Genomic DNA, 17,468 nt, shown 5'->3' with positions numbered 1-17,468 from the left:
AAGGAGGAATGCAGTTCATAGCCAGCCTCAGCTACTCAGTGAGGCTCTTTGTAACTCAGGGAGACACTGTTTCAAAATAAATAAGCCACATTTATAATCCCAGCATTTGGGAGGCTGAGACTGGAGGATTGAGGACAGCCTTAGCTACTTAAGTAAGGTTCTCTACAACACCAAGACCATTTCAAAAAAGAGTAAAACATAGGGTAAGGGGTGTAGCTTGGAGGTAGAATGCCCTGGTTTCCATCCCCAGTACCACCAAAAAAAAAAAAAAAAAAAAAAAACACCAATGAATTAAGACTCACATCTTCAGGAATTTCTCTTTTCCCTTAGGTGGTGGATAAACAGCATTAGCATCAGTCAGAACCTTAATACCCTCTCAAACAAGCAGTACTTTGTACCAACTTGTACAAATGAGTATAATGAAACATTAACATCAGTGTCATCCTTATCCTTTGAATACCAACAACAGAAACAATATGACCTGTAACCTACCCAGAAACCATACAGAAAAGTTTTATCTCAAATCCTAGACTCCACCATTAAACTCCCACCACCACCACGGTACTTAGGGATGGAAACCTGGGGCCTTCTACCTTGGAGCTACACTCCCAGACCTTTTTTATTTGAAAACAGGGTCTCACTAAGCTGCTGAGGCTGGCTTCAAAATTGCAGTCCTCCTGTCTCAGCCTCCCAAGTACTGAGATCACACGCGTGTGCCTCCGTGCACCACCACACAGTTTGTGGATAGCCACGGCTACTTAGGCCCTTTAGAACTCAGTGAGACCCTGTTTCAAAATAAAGAATGAAAAATAAGGCTGGGGGTGTAGCTTGGAGATAGAATAGCCCCGGGTTCCATACCCAATACGGGGGAGGGGCTTATCTGAATCAATATGCAATCCCAGTGACTCTGCAAGACTGGGTAGGATCCCGAAGTTTTCTAGATCAGTCTGAGAAACTTGGTAAGACTACAACTCAACATAAAAAAAAAAAAATCAAAGAGCTGGAGGTGGAGCTCAATCTGCAGCAACACAAAAAAACACAAAACTAACAGCAAAGAAAAAACCCTCAGTTGAACTTGGTGATACATGTTGTAAACCCAGTTCTTGGAGGCTAATACATAGGATTACAGGTTTGAAGCCAGCCTCAACATGTTAAGACCATGTTTCAAAATAAATAAAACAGGATTGGGGACATAGATTAGAGATAGAATCCCCCATGTTCAATCCCTAGTACCAAAGAAACAAAACACCAAACAAATACTTCCATCAGTACAAGATTAATGCCAACTCTCATATCCACATATACTCCTCAGCAAAACTAGCATTTCACAAAATTTTTAAGTTATTTTATCAATGTGATAAAACTGTCATGTGTCTACAGCAGGCATAACCTAAAAGGCAGAGAGCCCTAATTCATGATCCAATCAATTACTTGTAGAACTACAAATTTGGGGGAAATGAATGGTAAACTTAAAAGTTGATATAAATTAGCCAGGCGTGGCTAAAAACAAAGACTTTATTTTAAAGAATAAAAACTAGGCCAGGTGTGGTGCACACAAGTAATACCAGCATTTGGGAGGCTGAGACTGGAGGATCGCGGACAGCCTCAACTACTTAGTGAGGCCCTCTGCAACTCAGTGACACCGTTTCAAAATAAAGAATAAAAGCCGGGCGTGGTGGCTCACCCTTGTAATCCCAGCATTCGGGAGGCTGAAACTGGAGGATCACGGTTAGTGGACAGCCTCAGCTACTACTTAGGTGAGGCCCTCTGCAACTTAGTGAGACTGTTTCAAAATAAAGAAAAAAAGAATAGGGCAGGGGGTGTAGCTTGGAGGTCAAATGTTTCTGGGTTCCATCCCCAGACCCGCCAAAAAAAAAAAATTTCTGAAATATATCCTCTACAAGTCAGAGAACACATTAAATCAAACACAAAGAGCCTGTTTTGTAACTGACAATTTTTCATTCTATGCTGACAATAGCCTAGTCAGATATCCACTACATAAAACCAACTTGCATCTGGAAGCCCTCTATGTGTCACTGTCAGGAGAATCAAATCTTTTACCTTGACCTTAATGTAGCTTTGTTTCTTGGTTCAGCTCTCTGAAGATTTTACACATGCATCTAACAAACTTATTCACAAATAAACCCTCCATGCTATGTATTGATGGGGATTCAATTCAGGAACCTTCTACCTCTGAGATATACCTCCCCAAGCCCCAAGTTGCACGGCTAAGTTGCTGGGGCTGGCTTTAAACTTGCAATCCTTCCATCTCCACCATACAAATATTGGTATTATCAACACTGATACCAAGACCAGCCTTAAGAAACTGGTAACAAAGCCAGGCTTTGTGGCCCAAGCCACAGTACTTGGAAGGCTAATATAAGACCTGGGTTTGAAGCCAACCTCAGAAACTTTGCAAGAACCCATTTCAAAATAAAATATAAGCAGGTATGCTTGTAATCCCAGTGTTTGGGAGGCTAAGATAGGAGGATCCATTCGCCAACAGCCTCAGCTCCTTAGTGAGGGACTTTGCAACTCAGTGAGACCCTGTATAAAAATAAAGAATAAAACAAAGGGGCTAGGAACCGGGAGTGGCGGTACACACTTGTAATCCCAGAGCTTGGGAGGCTGAGACAGGAGGATCACATAGGTTCAAAGCCACCTCAGCTACTTAGTGAGGCTCTCAGCAACGTAGTGAGACCCTGTTTCCAAATAAATTAAAAAAAAAAAATTGGGCTGGGGGATTAGCCCCGAGGTAGAATGCTTCTTGGTTCCATCCCCAGTACTGCAAAATAAAATAAAAATAAAATATTAAGCCAGGTGTGGTGATGCACACTTGTAATCCCAGCACTTGGGAGGCTGAGACTGGATCACGTAGGTTCAAAGCCAGCCTCAGCTACTTAGTGAGGCTCTCAGCAACTTAGTGAGACCCTGTTTCCAAATAAAGTATAAAATAGGTCTGGGAGTATAGCCTGGAGGTAGAAAGCTCCTGGGTTCCACCCCCCAGTACCACCAAAAAGATGAATAAAATATTAAAAGAACTGGAAGTGTGGCTCAGACATAGATGCCCCTATATAAAAGCCTCAGTACCACAAGAAAATAAAGCGTATAATCTCCATTTTACACCATCGAACCAGTAAATATGGAGGAGGGGTATGGTGGCCCACATTAGTACACCCAGCATTAGGGAGGCTGAGACAGGAGGATCAAGGTTCATGGACAGCCTCAACTATTTAATGAGGCCCTTTGCAACTCAATGAAACCCTGTTTCAAAATAAATAGTAAAAAATAGGGTTGGGGAGCCAGGCGTGGTAATTCCAGTACTTGGGAGGCTGAAGACAGGAAGATCGCACAGGTTCGAAGCTACTTAGTGAGGCTCTCAGCAAATTACTGAGACCTGTTTCCAAATAAAAAAATATAAAATAGGTCTGGGAGTGTAGCCCAGAGGTAGAAAGCCCTTGGGTTCCATCCCCAGTGTAAAAACAAAACAGAAATAAATAGGGTTGGGGGTGTGGCTCTGTGGTAGAATGCCCCTGGATTCCATCCCCAGTACCACACACACACACACACACACACACACACACACACGTTAATGGAAGGCTGAGATAGAGGATCACAGGTTCGCAGCCATTCTCTCCAACTTGTGAGGCTCTGTTATTTAGTGAGATCCTGTTTCAAAAGAATAAAAAAATCAGGTTGGGAGTGAAACTCAGAGGTAGAATGCCCCTGGGGTTCCATCCCCAGTACCCCCAAAAAATAATCACATTAATGGACCCAATCTGACCTAAGATTTGTGCTCAGATTTAATCATATCTGGATATGAATTCATCTTTATAGAAATTCATTTACTTCTCTAAGAACAAATACAAGGTGGGCATGATGGCACATACCTGTAATCCTTTTTTTTTTTAAGCAGGTCTGGGGATGGAACCCAGAGGCATTTGACCTTCGAGCTACACCCCCTACATAATTTTTTACTCTCTATTTTGAAACAGAGTCTCACTGAGTTGTGGAGGGTGCCTCACTAAGTAGCTGAGGCTGTCCGTGAACCACTATCCTCAGGTCTCAGCCTCCTAAATGCTGGGATTACAAGCATGCGCCACCACACTCGGCTCACATACCTGTAATCTTAACATGTGGGAGTCTGACAGGAGGATCACAGGTACAAGGCCAACCTCAGCGAACTCTGTAAGGAACCCTTAGCAATTTAGACCCAACTTCAAAATAAAAATGAATAGGAGTGGAAGAGCTCAGAGGTAGAATCCCCCTGGGCTCAATCTCTGGAACAAAAAACAAAAAACAAAACCACACAGTCAAAGGAGGGTATGTGCCAACTACTACAAACCATCCCAATTTGTGTGCTACAAACCTAGCCTTTCATTTTTTATTTCGAAACGGTCTCACCAAGTTGTTGAGGGTATTACTAAATTGCTGAGGCTTACCTTGAACCTGATATCCTGCCTCAGCCTCCCAAGTACTGAGACTATAAACTTCTGCCACCATGCCCTTCTGGATAACTCTAATTATAAACCTAAAACTAAAACTCAAATCCAGCCAATCTAACTTAAGATCCTTTTTTTGTATGTGTGTGGTGCTGGAGATTAAATTTATGGGCATTCTACCTCTACGCTACATCTAAGCTACATTCACAGATCTTTTATTTTTATTTGGAAATATATTGTTGGTATTTGTAGACAGCCTCACTATGTGGCTGAGGCTAGCTTCAAACCTGTGATTCTCCAGATTTAGCCTCCCAAGAGCAGGGATCACAGACCTATACCACCTTACCCTCTAGAACCTGACCTCCTAACCACAACGGACTTCCCAAGATTGAATATTAAGAGAAATAAAGCCTTCAAACTAAAAAAAAATTTTGGTACTGGAGATTGAACTTGGGAGTTCTACCTCTGAGCCATATCCCCAGCCTTATTTTATTTTATTTTTTTAGTTTGAAAGTCTTACTAGGTTGCTGAGTCTCTCGCTATATTGTCAAGGCTGTATGTAGTACAAGGATTACAAGCATAAACCACCTACCTTGCTTCAAACCAATTTTTTTTTTTTTCTGTACTAGGGATGAAACCCAGGGGGATTCTACCTCCAAGCTACACCCCTAGCCCTATTTTTTACTTATATTGAAACAGGGTCTGAGTTGCAAAGGGCCTAAGTAGTAGCTGAGGCTATACATGAACCAGATCCTCTTGTCTCAGTCTCAGAAATGCTGGGATTACAAACATGTGCCAACACAAATGGCTCTAACAAATTTTTAAAGATATACACACCAAGGGGAAAAAAATGATATAGCATCCATCCTAGTATCTCACAAAGGTTATCAGGAGAATCGCAGGTTCTAGGCCAGCCTCAGGTACTTAGTGAACCCCACACACACACATACACACACAACTCAGAATATGTGTATGGTGCTGAGATTGAATCCAGGGGCACACACTACCTCTACATCCCCAGTTTTTTTTCTTTATAGTTTGTGGTACTGGGGATGGAACCCAGGGTCTTTCTATCTCGGAGCTACACTCCCAGACCTATTTTTTCTTTCATTTGAAACAGGGTCTCACTAAGTTGTAGAAGTCCTCACTAAATTGCTAAAGCTGGCTATAAACCTGCGTTTACAAGCCTGTGCACCAGGCTGCAAATTTTTTGTAAGGAAAGTATCATGTACCTCCTGTACCACACTGAGAAATATTCTATTAGAGGCTTTACACTTCTGTACCATTAAAGCATATCAACAAAACTCAATTTGGACATATGTTAGAACAATTTTTACATTTTACTTGAAAACAAGATCTCTGTAAGTTGCTCAGAATCTCAAGATGCTGACGCAGAGGTCAAACCTGTTATCTTCCTGTTTCAGCCTCAAAAGTATTAGGATGCCAAGCATTCCTGCCACCATACCTGGCTCAATTTAGGCATTTTTTCTTTTTTGTGGTGGTACTGGAAATATAACCAAGGGAATTCTACCTCTGAGATATGCCTTCAGTACGATTTTATGCTTTTATTTTGAAACAGGGTCTATGTTGCGGAGGCCCTCACTAAGTTGCTGAGTCTGGCCTCAAACCACAATTCTCCTGTCTCAGCCTCCCAAGTACTGGGATTACAAGATGTGCCACCACGACCAGCTCTGTTCCAAATTTTAAAAATTAACTGGGCATTGTGGCCATGATTGCACATGCTTGTAATCCCAGCATTTGGGTTTGTAATCCCAGCAGTTGGGAGACTGAGACAGGAGGATTGTGGTTCTTGGACAGCCTTAGCTACTTAGTGAGATCCTTTGCAACTCAGTGAGAACCTGTTTCAAAATAAAGAATAAAAAAATCAGCCTAGGGGTATAGCTTGGAGGTAGACTGCACCTGGGTCCCATCCCCAGTACAAAAAGAAATAAAGAATAAAAAATAGGGTTGGGGTGTAGCTGAGAGATAGAATGCCCCTAGGTTCAATCCTCAGTACTGCACAAAAATATTTTAAATAATCTAAGGTTTGTTGTGTAATTCAAAGATAGAATGCCCCTGGGTTCCATCCCCAGTACAAAAAAAAAAAAAAAAAAAAAGAAAAGAAAAGAAAAGATTCAGACTATTTTCATACTTGCAATGTGTTTGCAGGGCGTGGTGACGCACGCTTGTAATCCCCATGCTTGGGAGGCTGAGACAGGAGGATCGCGCAGGTTCAAAGCCAGCCTCTCTGGCTTAAGAGACCTTGTTTCCAAATAAAAATAGAAAAAACAGGTGCCTGGGAGTGTAGCCCGGAGGTAGAAGGGTTTCCAGGAACCCCAGTACCACAAAAAATAAGAATAAAAAAATAAAAAGTAGGGCTGGGGGTGGAGCTCAGAATGCTCCTAGGTTCCATCCCCAATAACCACACACACACACACACACACACACACACACACATACTAGCCAGATCCTGTTTCAAAATAAAAATAAAATAGGGCTATGGGTATAACAAAAATAAAACACAACTGGGGATAGCAGCACACACTTATAATCCCAGTACTTGGAAGACTGACAGGAGGATCACAGGCTCACAGCCAGCTTTAGCTATTTAGTGAGGTCCTCCATGAGACCTTGTTTCAAAACAAAAAATATAATAGGGCTAGAGTGTAGCTTAGGGATAGAATTTCCTAAGATTCAATCCCCAGTACTAAAAAAAAAAAAAAAAAAAAAAAACCTAAAAACTAAAACAAAACAGAGTCACAGTCTTGCTAAATTTGCTCAGGTTCAAATACTGAGATTACAGGTGTGTGCCACCACACTCGGGTCCTTGCTAATATTTTTAATCATGTCTTACTTTTATTTTTTTGTGACACTGGGGGTGGAACCCAGGGGCTGATCTACCTCCAGGCTATACTCTCACACCTATTTTATATTTTTATTTGGAAACAGGATCTCACTATGTTGCCGAGAGTGAGCCTGTGCGATCCTCCTGTCTCAGCCTCCCAAGAGCTGGGATTACAAGTGTGCGCCACCGTGCCCGGCCAAGTCTTACTATCTATTTGTATATCCTTCCAGACTTGACCTAATACCCCCTAAAATAGTTACAAAACTATTCAAAACTATTCTTCAAAATCACACAAAAGTAAAATAGCAGAAAATTCCTAATGTCCCAAAATTATTTTAGCTCTTAAAGAGAAAAATGAAAAGCACTACATAATGTGATTGGAAAGAATAAAAGGCAAAAGAAGGAATACTAGCAGCATTCTGAAATAATGAAAGGTGAAATAAGAAGTAAGCAACAGCCGGGAATGGTGGCACACACTTGTAATCCCAGCATTCCGGAGGCTGAGACTGAAGGATTGCGGTTCACAGACAGCCTTCAGTTACTTAGTGAGACCTCTGCAACTCAGTGTGACCCAGTTTCAAAATAAAGAATAAAAAATAGGGCAGGGAGTGTAGCTCAGAGGTAGAATTCCCCTGGGTTCCATCCCCAGACCCACCAAAAAAAAATCACCTGGGCGTGGTGGTGCACATTTGTAATCCCAGCATTTGGAAGGCTGAGATCTGAGGTTCCCAGGCAGCCTCTGCTACTTAGTAAAACTCTCTCAGCAACTCAGTGAGACCCTGTTTCAAAATAAAGAATAAGCCCTTGGCATGGTGGCTCATGCTTGTAATCCCTGTGCTTGGGAGGCTGAGACCAGGTTTGAAGCCAGCCTCAGCTACTTAGTAAGGCTCTCAGCAACTTAGTGAGACCTGTTTCCAAATAAAATATAAAATAGGTCTGGGAGTATACCCCGGTGGCAGAAAGCTCCTGGATTCCACCCTTAGTACCACCAAAAAAAAAAAAAAAAAAAAAAAACACAAACAAAAAAAATCAGGCTGGGGGTGTAGTATGGAGGTATTAGAATGTCCCTGGCTTCAATCTCCAGCACCACCAAAAACAAAAGAAAAAGAAAAAAAAGGTAAGCAACAGCTGGGGATGGTGACCCATGCCTGTAATCCCAGTACTTGGGAGGCTGAGCCAGGAGGATCACAAATTTATGGCTAGCCTCAGAAATTTAGTAAGGCCCTCAGCAACTTAGTGAGAGCCCCGGCTTCCAAATGAAACATAAAATAGAAATGGGGGTATAGGTCAGAGGCAGAATGCCCCTGGGTTCAATTCCCAGTACCACAAATTAATCAATAAAAAAGGACTGGGAAGCCGAGCATGGTGACGCGTGCCTTTAATCCCAGCATATGGGAGGTCGAGACAGGATTCAGGTTCGTGGACAGCCTCAGCTATTTATTGGGGCCCTTTGCAACTCAGTGAGACCCTGTTTCAAAATAACGAATGAAAAATAGGGCTGGGGTTGTAGCCCGGAGGTAGAATGCCCCTGGGGCTCCATGCCCAGTACCAGGAAGAAGAAAAAAGACCGAAGTCAGGCGTGGTAGCACACACTTGTAATCCTAGTACTTGGGAGGCTCAGAAGAGAGACTTGCACAGGTTTGAAGCCAGCCTCAGCTATTTAGCGAGGCTCTCAGCAACTGTGAGACCCTGTTTTCAAACAAAATGGGTCTGTCTGTCTGGGAGTATAGCCTGGAGGTTAAAAGCTCCTGGGTTCCATCCCCAGTACCAAAAAAAAAAAAAAAAAAAAAAAGGACAGGGAATGTAGCTCAGAGGCAGAACATTCCTGAACCCCCTAACATCCCCCCAAAAATCCTGACTTGATCATAGCTATTACTAACAGACCTCCTGTTATCACAGTACACAAGAGCAGAAATAAATTCAGCCAGGCATGGTAGCACTCGCCTGTAATCCCAGTATACCTGAGAGGCTAAGACAGAAGGAGCTCAGGTTTGAGGACAGCCTCAGCAAGTAGTGAGATACTCCTCAAACTAGCAAGACCCTGTTTCAAAACAAAAAATAGGGCTAAGAGTGTAGCTCTGAGGTAGAATATCCCTGGATTAAATACCCAGTAACACACAGACACACACAGTAAATTCAAGATTAATTTATGTGTGTATGTGGCACTGGAGATGGAACCCAAGAGCATTCTACCTCTGAGCTATACCACCAGCTTTGTGCTGGAGACTGAACCTAGGGTCAAAGCTATACACACACACACACACACACACACACACACACACTTTTTTTGGCAGTACTGGGAATTGAACCCAGGTATATTTTATCTAAAAGCTACAACCCCCAACCATATTCTATTCTTTATTTTGAAACATTGTCTCACTAAACTGCAAAGGGCTTCACTAAGTAGTAGCTGAGGCTGTCCATGAACCATGATTCTCCTGTCTCAGCTTCCCAAAAGCTGGTATTACAAGTGTGCACCACCACGCCCTGCTAGAAGAGATTTTTAAAACTGTGTTAACCAGCCTGGTACATGCCCGTAATCTTGGTACTTGAAAGGCTGAGGAGGAAAGATCAAAGATATGAGGCCAGCCTCAGAAACTTAGCAAGACCACTTCAAAATAAAAATAAAAGCAGGTTGTGATGGCCCACACTTGTAATCCCAACATTCAGGAGGCTGAGACAGGAGGATCACAGTTCACAGGCAGCCTGAGTTACTTACTGAGGCTCTTTGCAACTCAGCGAGACCCTGTTTCAAAATAAAGAATAAAAAATATAGGGCTGGGAAGCCGGCCGTGGTGTCGCATGCTTGTAATCCCAGCATTCGGGAGGCTGAGACCAGAGGATCGAGCTACGTGGACAGCCTCAGCTACTTAGTGAGGCCCTTCGTAACTCAGTGACACCCTGTTTCAAATATAAAAAGCCAGGCGTGGTGGCGCACACTTGTAATCCCAGTACTTGGGAGGCTGAGACAGGAGAATCACACAAGTTCGAAGCCAGCCTTAGCTACTTAGTGAGGCTCTTGGCAGCTTGCTGAGACCATGTTTCCAAATAAAAAATAAAATAGATCTGGGAGTGTAGCCCCGGGGGTAGAAAGTCCAGGGTTCCATCCCCAGTACCACAAAAAATAAAAAAATAAAAAAAAGACTAAAAAATAGGGCTAGAGTACAATGCCCCTGGGTTCCAACCCCAGTACCACAAAAAAAAATAAATAAATAAAAATAAAAAAATTAGGGCTGGTGGTATAAACTCAGCAGTAGACTGACCATGGGTTCCATCTCAATACCTAAAAATAATATTAAGGACTTGGGGCGTAGCTTGGAGGCAGACACCACTGGGTGTCTCCAGTAGTTGGGAGGCTAGGAAAGGAGAAGATAGCAAAGTTCCAGGACAGGCTCAGCTTATGCAGTCAGGTAGGAATGAGAAAAAAAATTCAATATAGCTCATTAACTGAAACAGCAATGGAAAAACTATTACTGACCTATAAAAGGTCAGTAATATAAAGGATGGATACCACAAGGTAAAACCCTCAAAAACTGCTTTTCAAAGCCAAGCGTGGTGGCATACACTTGTAATTGCAGCATTCAGGAGGCTGAGACAGAAGGACCACAGTTTTTAGCCAGCCTCAGTTACTAGTGAGGTTCCTTAAAACTCAGTGAGACTGTTTCAAAATAAAGAATAAAAAATAGGGCTGGAGCCAGGCAGATTGGCGCACACTTGTAAATCCCAGTACTTGGGAGGCTGAGACAGGAGGATCCCACAGGTTCAAAGCCAGCCTCAGCTACTTAGTGAGGCTCTCAGTAACTTAGTGAGACCCTGTTTCCAGATAAAATATAAAAAACAGAAGCCGGGAGTGGTGGCGAACACTTGTAATCCCCGAGGATCACGCAGGTTTGAAGCCAGCCTCAGCTACTTAGTGAGGCTCTCAGCAACTTAGTGAGACCCTGTTTCCAAATAAAATATAAAATGAGTCTGGGAGTATAGCCCAGAAGTAGAAAGCCTCTGGGTTCCGCCCCCAGTACCACCAATAAAAAATAAAAAATAAAAATAAAAATAAAAAAAAGGTCTGTGAATGTAGCCCAAAAGTAGAAAGCCCCTGGATTCCATCCGCAATACCAGGGGAGCGTGGGGGGGGGGGCGCGCTGGGAGTGTAATTCAGAGGTAGAATGCCCCTGGGTTCCATCTCCAGTACTGCAAAAAATAAACAAATAAAAATAAAAACTGACTTTCAAAAATAAAAAATAGTTGGGCACGGTGGCGCACGCTTGTAATCCCAGCATTCAGAGGCTGGTACCAGAGGACCACAGTTCGCGGACAGTCTCAGCTACTTAGTGAGGCCCTCGGCAACTTAACTTAGTGAGACCGTTTCAAAACTAGGAATAAAAAATAGGGCAGAGGGTGCAGCTCAGAGGTCGAATGCCCAAGTTCCATCTACAGACCCGCAATAAATAAATAAGTAAAAATAAAATAGGGCTGGAAGTATGTATAGCTGAACCTAATACCACAAAAACCATCAACCAAACAAGACATAAATTTAGGAGTCAATTTAAAACATTCTTGTCATCCTTCACCAACTAATGGTGTAAGTTAAAAAGAAGCTTCATGTGTTTTAAGTGTCTCTGTACAGATGCATTCTTGACATTCATGTGTTGAATGAACCAAAAGTTACTACCAAGTCCGGGGCAAAGGCTCATGCCTGTAATCTTGGTACTTGGGAGGCCAAGAAATGAAAATCACAGGCTCAGGACCATCCTCAGCAATTTAGTGAGCCCCTCAACTACATAAGGAGACCCGTTTCCACATTAAAAAAAAAAAATTCATGAGCCAGGCAGAGTGGTACATGCTTGTAATCCCAGCATTTGAGAGGCTGAGACAGGAGCATCTTGGTTCCCCAGACAGCCTCAGCTACTACTTATGAGGCCCTTTGCAAGTCAGTGAGATCCTGTTTCAAAATAATAAAAAAATAGGGCTGGGAATCAGGGGTGGTGGCTCATGCTTGTAATCCCAACATTTGGGAGGCTGAGGCAGGAGGATCTGGGTTTGTGGCCAGCCCCAGCTACTTAGTAAGGCCCTCCACAACTTAGTGAGACCCTATTTGAAAATAAATATGCCAGGCGTGGTGGCGCACGCTTGTAATCCCCGCGCTTGGGAGGCTGAGACAGGAGGATCGCGCAGGTTAGAAGCCAGCCTCAGCTACTTAGTGAGGCTCTCAGCAACTTAGTGAAACCCTGTTTCCAAATAAAATATAAAATAGGTCTGGGAGTATAGCCAGGAGGTAGAAAGCCTCTGGGTTCCACCCTAAGTACCACCAAAAAAAAAAAAAAAGAAAGAAAGAAAGAAAGAAAGAAAGAAAGGAAGAAAGAAAGAAAGAAAGAAAGAAAGAAAGAAAGAAAAGAAATAAAAAATAGGACTGGGGATGTAGCTCAGAGGTCGAATGCTCCTGGGTACCATCCCCATGGTGTGGCTGAGGTAGAACATTTCTGGATTGAAGCTTCAGTACTAAAAATAAGTTAAACCTGGCATGGTGGTACACACTTGTAAACCCAGTACTCAAAGAGACTGAGACAGGAAGCTCTCAGGTTTGCTGCCTCAGAGATGGGAGTGTATCTCAGAGGTCAAATGCCCCTGGGTTCAACCCCAGTGCAGCCAAAAAAAAAAAAAAAAAAAAAATCAAAGCCAGGCAGGGTGGCGCATGCTTGTAATCCCGACATTTAGGAGGCTGAGACAGGAGGATCTAGGTTTGTGGCCAGGCTCAGCTATTTAGTGAGGCCCTCTACAACTTAGTGAGACCCTGTTTCAAAATAATTTTAAAAATAGGTCTGAAAGTATAGCTCAAAAGTAGAATATCCCTGAGTTCCATCCCCAGTACCCCTCCCTAATAAAAATAGGTTGTGTTGTGGCTAAAAGTAGGAACATTTCTGGGGAAGCTTCAGTACTAAGGAAAAAAAAAAAGTTAAACCGGGTGTGGTGGTACATACTTGTAATCCCAGTAGAGAGGCTGAGACAGAAGGATCTCAGGTTTGCTGCCTGGGAGTTGGAAGTGTTTCTCAGAGGTCGAATGCCCCTGGGGTTCAACCCCCAGTGCAGCAAAAAAAAAAATAAATAAATAAATAAATAAATAAATAAATGTAAAAAATAAAAAATAAAAATTTAAAGCCAGGCAAGATGGCACACGCTTTTAATCCCAGCATTTAGGAGGTTGAGAAAGGATAATCTCGGTTCCCAGACAGCCTCAACTATTACTTAATGAGGCCCTTTGCAACTCAGTGAGACCCTGTATCAAAATATATAAAAAAATAGGGCTGAGGGTATAGCTCAGAGATAGAATGCCCCTGGGTTCCATCCCCAGTACCACACCCACACATAATATAAAAAGTAAAAAACTTAGCACACACACACACTATATATATATATATATATATATATATATATATTATAAAAAGTAAAATCTTAGCATTGTGCCACAGGCCCATAATCCATGTTTTTGAGAGGATCACATGTTCAAACAGCCTCAGCAACTTGGTGATACTCTAATCAGCAAACTAGGACTCTATTTCAAAACAAGAAAAAAGACTGGGGATGTAGCTTGAATGTAGAATGTTTGATTTCAATCTCCAGTAAATAATAATAAACAAACAGGACTAGAGATGCCTCTGGATTCAATCCCCATTTACCACAAAATAAGTAACTCTTCTCTACCTCCCTTTTGGTCATTTATTCAGAGCCCAAATTTCCCAATTCAAAAAGCACTCAAATATAATCCCCAAGTTTCAGGCCAGGCATGGTGGCACATGCTTGTAATCCCAGTATTTGGGAGGCTGAGACAAAAGGATGGTGCAGGTTCAAAGCCAGCCTCGGCTACTTAGTGAGGCTCTCAGCAACTTAGTAAAACCCTGTTTCCAAATTTAAAAATATAAAAAATAGATCTGGGAGCATAGCCCAGAGGTAGAAAGCCCCCGAGTTTCATCACAGTTCCACAAAAAAGAAAATATTAATTCCCAAGTTTCCTCCCAAGGACACTAGATTGAGAGGAACTTACTTGGGGAATTTGGGGGGCAGACTTCTATTACAAGCACTCACTCCTATATTTGTTTGAGTTTTAAGCACAGTAAAATAGAAAAGAAAGCTGACCTTGAGTTGTACTTCCCCATCTTATTCCCCTCTCTCCCAAAAGGAACCTTGCTCAATATAAATAGCACTTTAAAAACCTACAAGAAAAAAAAATCATATTCAGCATCTTCCCAAAATTTAGGAATCTTTTACTCCTACTTTTCAAATTCCTAAAATGTTATTCTGAGGCTACACTAGGACCCTGACACTATTCACATGACCAAACTGGCATTCAAGGAAAGGGTCCTACATAACATTTTGAAAAGTGATGAGGCCTGGCATGGTAGTACACACTTGTAATTCCCAGTAATTGGGAGGCTGAGACCGGACGCCTGTGCTGGTTCAAAGCTAGCCTCAGCTACTTAGTGAGGCTCTCAGCAAATTAGTGAGAGCCTGTTTTCAAATAAAACATAAAGTAGTTCTGGGAGTGTAGCCCAGAGGTAGAATGCCCCTGGGTTCCATCCTCAGCACCACAAGAAAAAAAAAAAGTGATTGGCCAGTCATGGTGGCACATACTCCTACTACTTGGAAGACTCAGACAAGAGGCTAGCTGCAGGTTTGCAGCTAGCCTCAGCAACTGAGTGAGATCCTGTTTCAAAATAAGAGTGAAACTAGGCTAGGGGTATAGCTTGGAGGTAGAATGCCCTGGGTTCCATCTTCAGTATCATCAAAAAATAAAGTAATTAAATAAATTTTAAAAGCCTAAAGATCAACTTTTTTAATTCCAACGTTTCATCCCACCCTTCACCACAAAAACATCAGAACAACAAGAATCACATATGTGATTTTCCCCTTTTGTGTGCTAGTTTAAAAGATGTGGAAATAACTCAAGTATTCAGGTACAAAACGTGTGGGGTGGGGGGGAAGCTTATTAAAAAAAAAAACTGTCTAGGACTGACCAAACACACACAATGGTTATTTTAAAAATGGTTATTTTAAAAATGGTTCTAAAAAATGACTTTAAAAATTAAATGGATAGAGACTAAGGATATGAAGCCATGTGTTTGACCCCTGGCACCACCATCCCCATCAACTCAACAAAGAATAACCATTAAAACTGGAAGTAAAACCAATGTACTTAAATTCGGGGGGGGGGGGGGGGGTAGGATCGCCAACCCAAAACCCCAAACCTCGGCGAAGTCTTAGGTTAAGGTCCCCAAAACAAAGTAAAAACAAGCATTCCAAGCTTGGGGACTCGGTCAAAATACAATTTACTGAGCATAATTTGAAATATCTTTTATTTTTTCAACAGGTCTTTCCATGTGGCATAATGGTGCATGTAAACAGTGAAGTTAACATTTTGACAAATGGGTGGACAGCACGGGCATTACAAAGGCTAGGACGAAGAGTCACGGTTCTCCTGGCCTCCTGGTGATACGTTCTATCCACCAGGACCCACCGCTTATGAAACCAGAAAAGGATTACAGGAGCTTCAGGCCCTCCTATGTAAGTCCGAGGACAGAGCGCAAGTGAGGTTTTTCTGGACGTCCCCGAAGGCGAGGTGGAAAGGCCCCGCAACCCTCCGGGGCGCGCCGGCCTCCGGGGAGAAGTCCGATCGCGCGATCGCACCCTCGCAGCTGGCGGCCACCCCGGGAGGACCTGCGGAGATCGGCCCGCCGCCGCCACCCCCGCGGCCGCCGCTCCCGCGGGCTCTCCTTTGTGAGACTCCGCGGCCGCCGCCCCGCACCGGGCCTCGGGGGAAAAGCCACCGCCCCCACCCGCCATGTTCCCTGAACGGCGCCCGCGCCGCCCGGGCCCCAGGGAAGGGCGCGCTTCCCCCTCGCCCCCCCCGGTGGCCCCCCGCGTCTCGACGCTGTCCCAGAAGCTCCAGAGGGGACGGCTCGCCCGGAGACCCGACCCGCCATCTCCTCCCCCTCGCAGGGACTCGCCCTCACCCCCACAGCCGCCATTTTACAACCAACTCCTCCCGCGCCCTGTCGCCTCGGCCTCCGGGCTCGCGAGGGTCTGCCGGGAGGGACACCGGAGGGGCCAAACTCCGGGGCCTGGGGCCTCCTCTTGCTCTGGGCGCCCTCAGGCCATTTCCTGCTTCCCGGATCCACGTCTCCGGGCCGGGCTCGGGGACGGTGCCGCCATTTTGTCTCCCGTCCCCGGCCTCCGTGGGCGGCGGCAGAGGGTCCGAGAATGCCAGCTCCCCGCGGCCGCCCCGACTCACCGTCGTATCGCTCAGCTTGCTCGGCCAGCTTCGCCTGGTACACCAGATCCTCCCGATCATCCATAGCGGCGGCGGCTCGGGCAGGGTCTGCGCGACGGATGGAAGTGGATAGCGTCTCCAACTCTCAGCCTCTCGCTCCGCGTCCGGGCAGCAAAAATGGCGGCGCCTCAATCCGGGACTTCCGCCTGCGCACGCGGACAACTGCTCAGCTCTATGGCAACCGCTCCCTGGCAACTGGCGCGGGGGGCGGGTCCTGGAGCGCGGAGCCAAAGAGGCTGGAGCCGGCCAGACCCGGCTTCTGCGTGGGATCCCGGCCGGGCTCGGAGGCGGGAACTGCGACTGCCGCGAGGGAGAGGCCGGGCCGGAGCCCAGAGGCCAGGCGGCCGGCTGGAGGCCCTCGGCCACCCGGGCCAGGACTGCGGGAAGAAAAAGCCGGACTCTAGAGGGGTTTTTTTTCTCTTCTGCCGGTACTGGAGATTGAACCCAGGGGCATTCTACCTCCGAGCTATACCCCCAGACCTATGTTTTATTCTTTACATTGAAACAGGGTCTCACTAAATCGTAGAGGGACTCGCCAAGTACCTGAGGCTGGCTGCGAACCTAAGACCCTCCTGTCTCAGCCTCCCAAATCTTGGGATTACAAGTGTGCACCACCACGCCCAACAAAGTGGTTTTTGTAATGATGATCCTAACTAAAGTCACTTGTTTTGCCGGGCGTGGTGGCGCACGCTTGGAATCTCCGCGCTTGGGAGGCGGAGACAGGAGGATCGCGCAGGTTCGAAGCCAGCCCTGCGCTGGTTTAGGAGACCCTGTTTCCAAATTAAAAAAAAAAAAGTAAAAATAGGTCTGGGAGTGTAGCCCGGAGGTAGAAGGGCTTCCAGGAACCCCAGTACCACCAAAA

At 44.6% G+C, this 17,468-nt stretch overlaps 1 protein-coding gene across 1 annotated transcript in view; it reads right to left on the bottom strand.

The window, feature by feature from the left end:
- Window positions 1-16,640, bottom strand: part of YWHAE (tyrosine 3-monooxygenase/tryptophan 5-monooxygenase activation protein epsilon) — a 47,300-nt gene extending 30,660 nt beyond the window's left edge. Inside the window, exon 1 of the mRNA XM_080712589.1 lies at window positions 16,568-16,640. Within this exon, the coding sequence (XP_080568715.1) occupies window positions 16,568-16,631 (64 nt within the window). The 5' untranslated portion in view covers window positions 16,632-16,640. The remainder of the gene's footprint in view (window positions 1-16,567) is intronic.
- Window positions 16,641-17,468: the final 828 nt, after the last annotated feature.

This window comes from Muscardinus avellanarius (genome assembly GCF_963383645.1).
Source record: "Muscardinus avellanarius genome assembly, chromosome: 16".
Lineage (NCBI taxonomy): Eukaryota > Metazoa > Chordata > Mammalia > Rodentia > Gliridae > Muscardinus > Muscardinus avellanarius.
The sequence above is the reverse complement of the archived record's forward strand: the minus strand, read 5'-3'. Positions and strand labels throughout refer to the sequence as shown.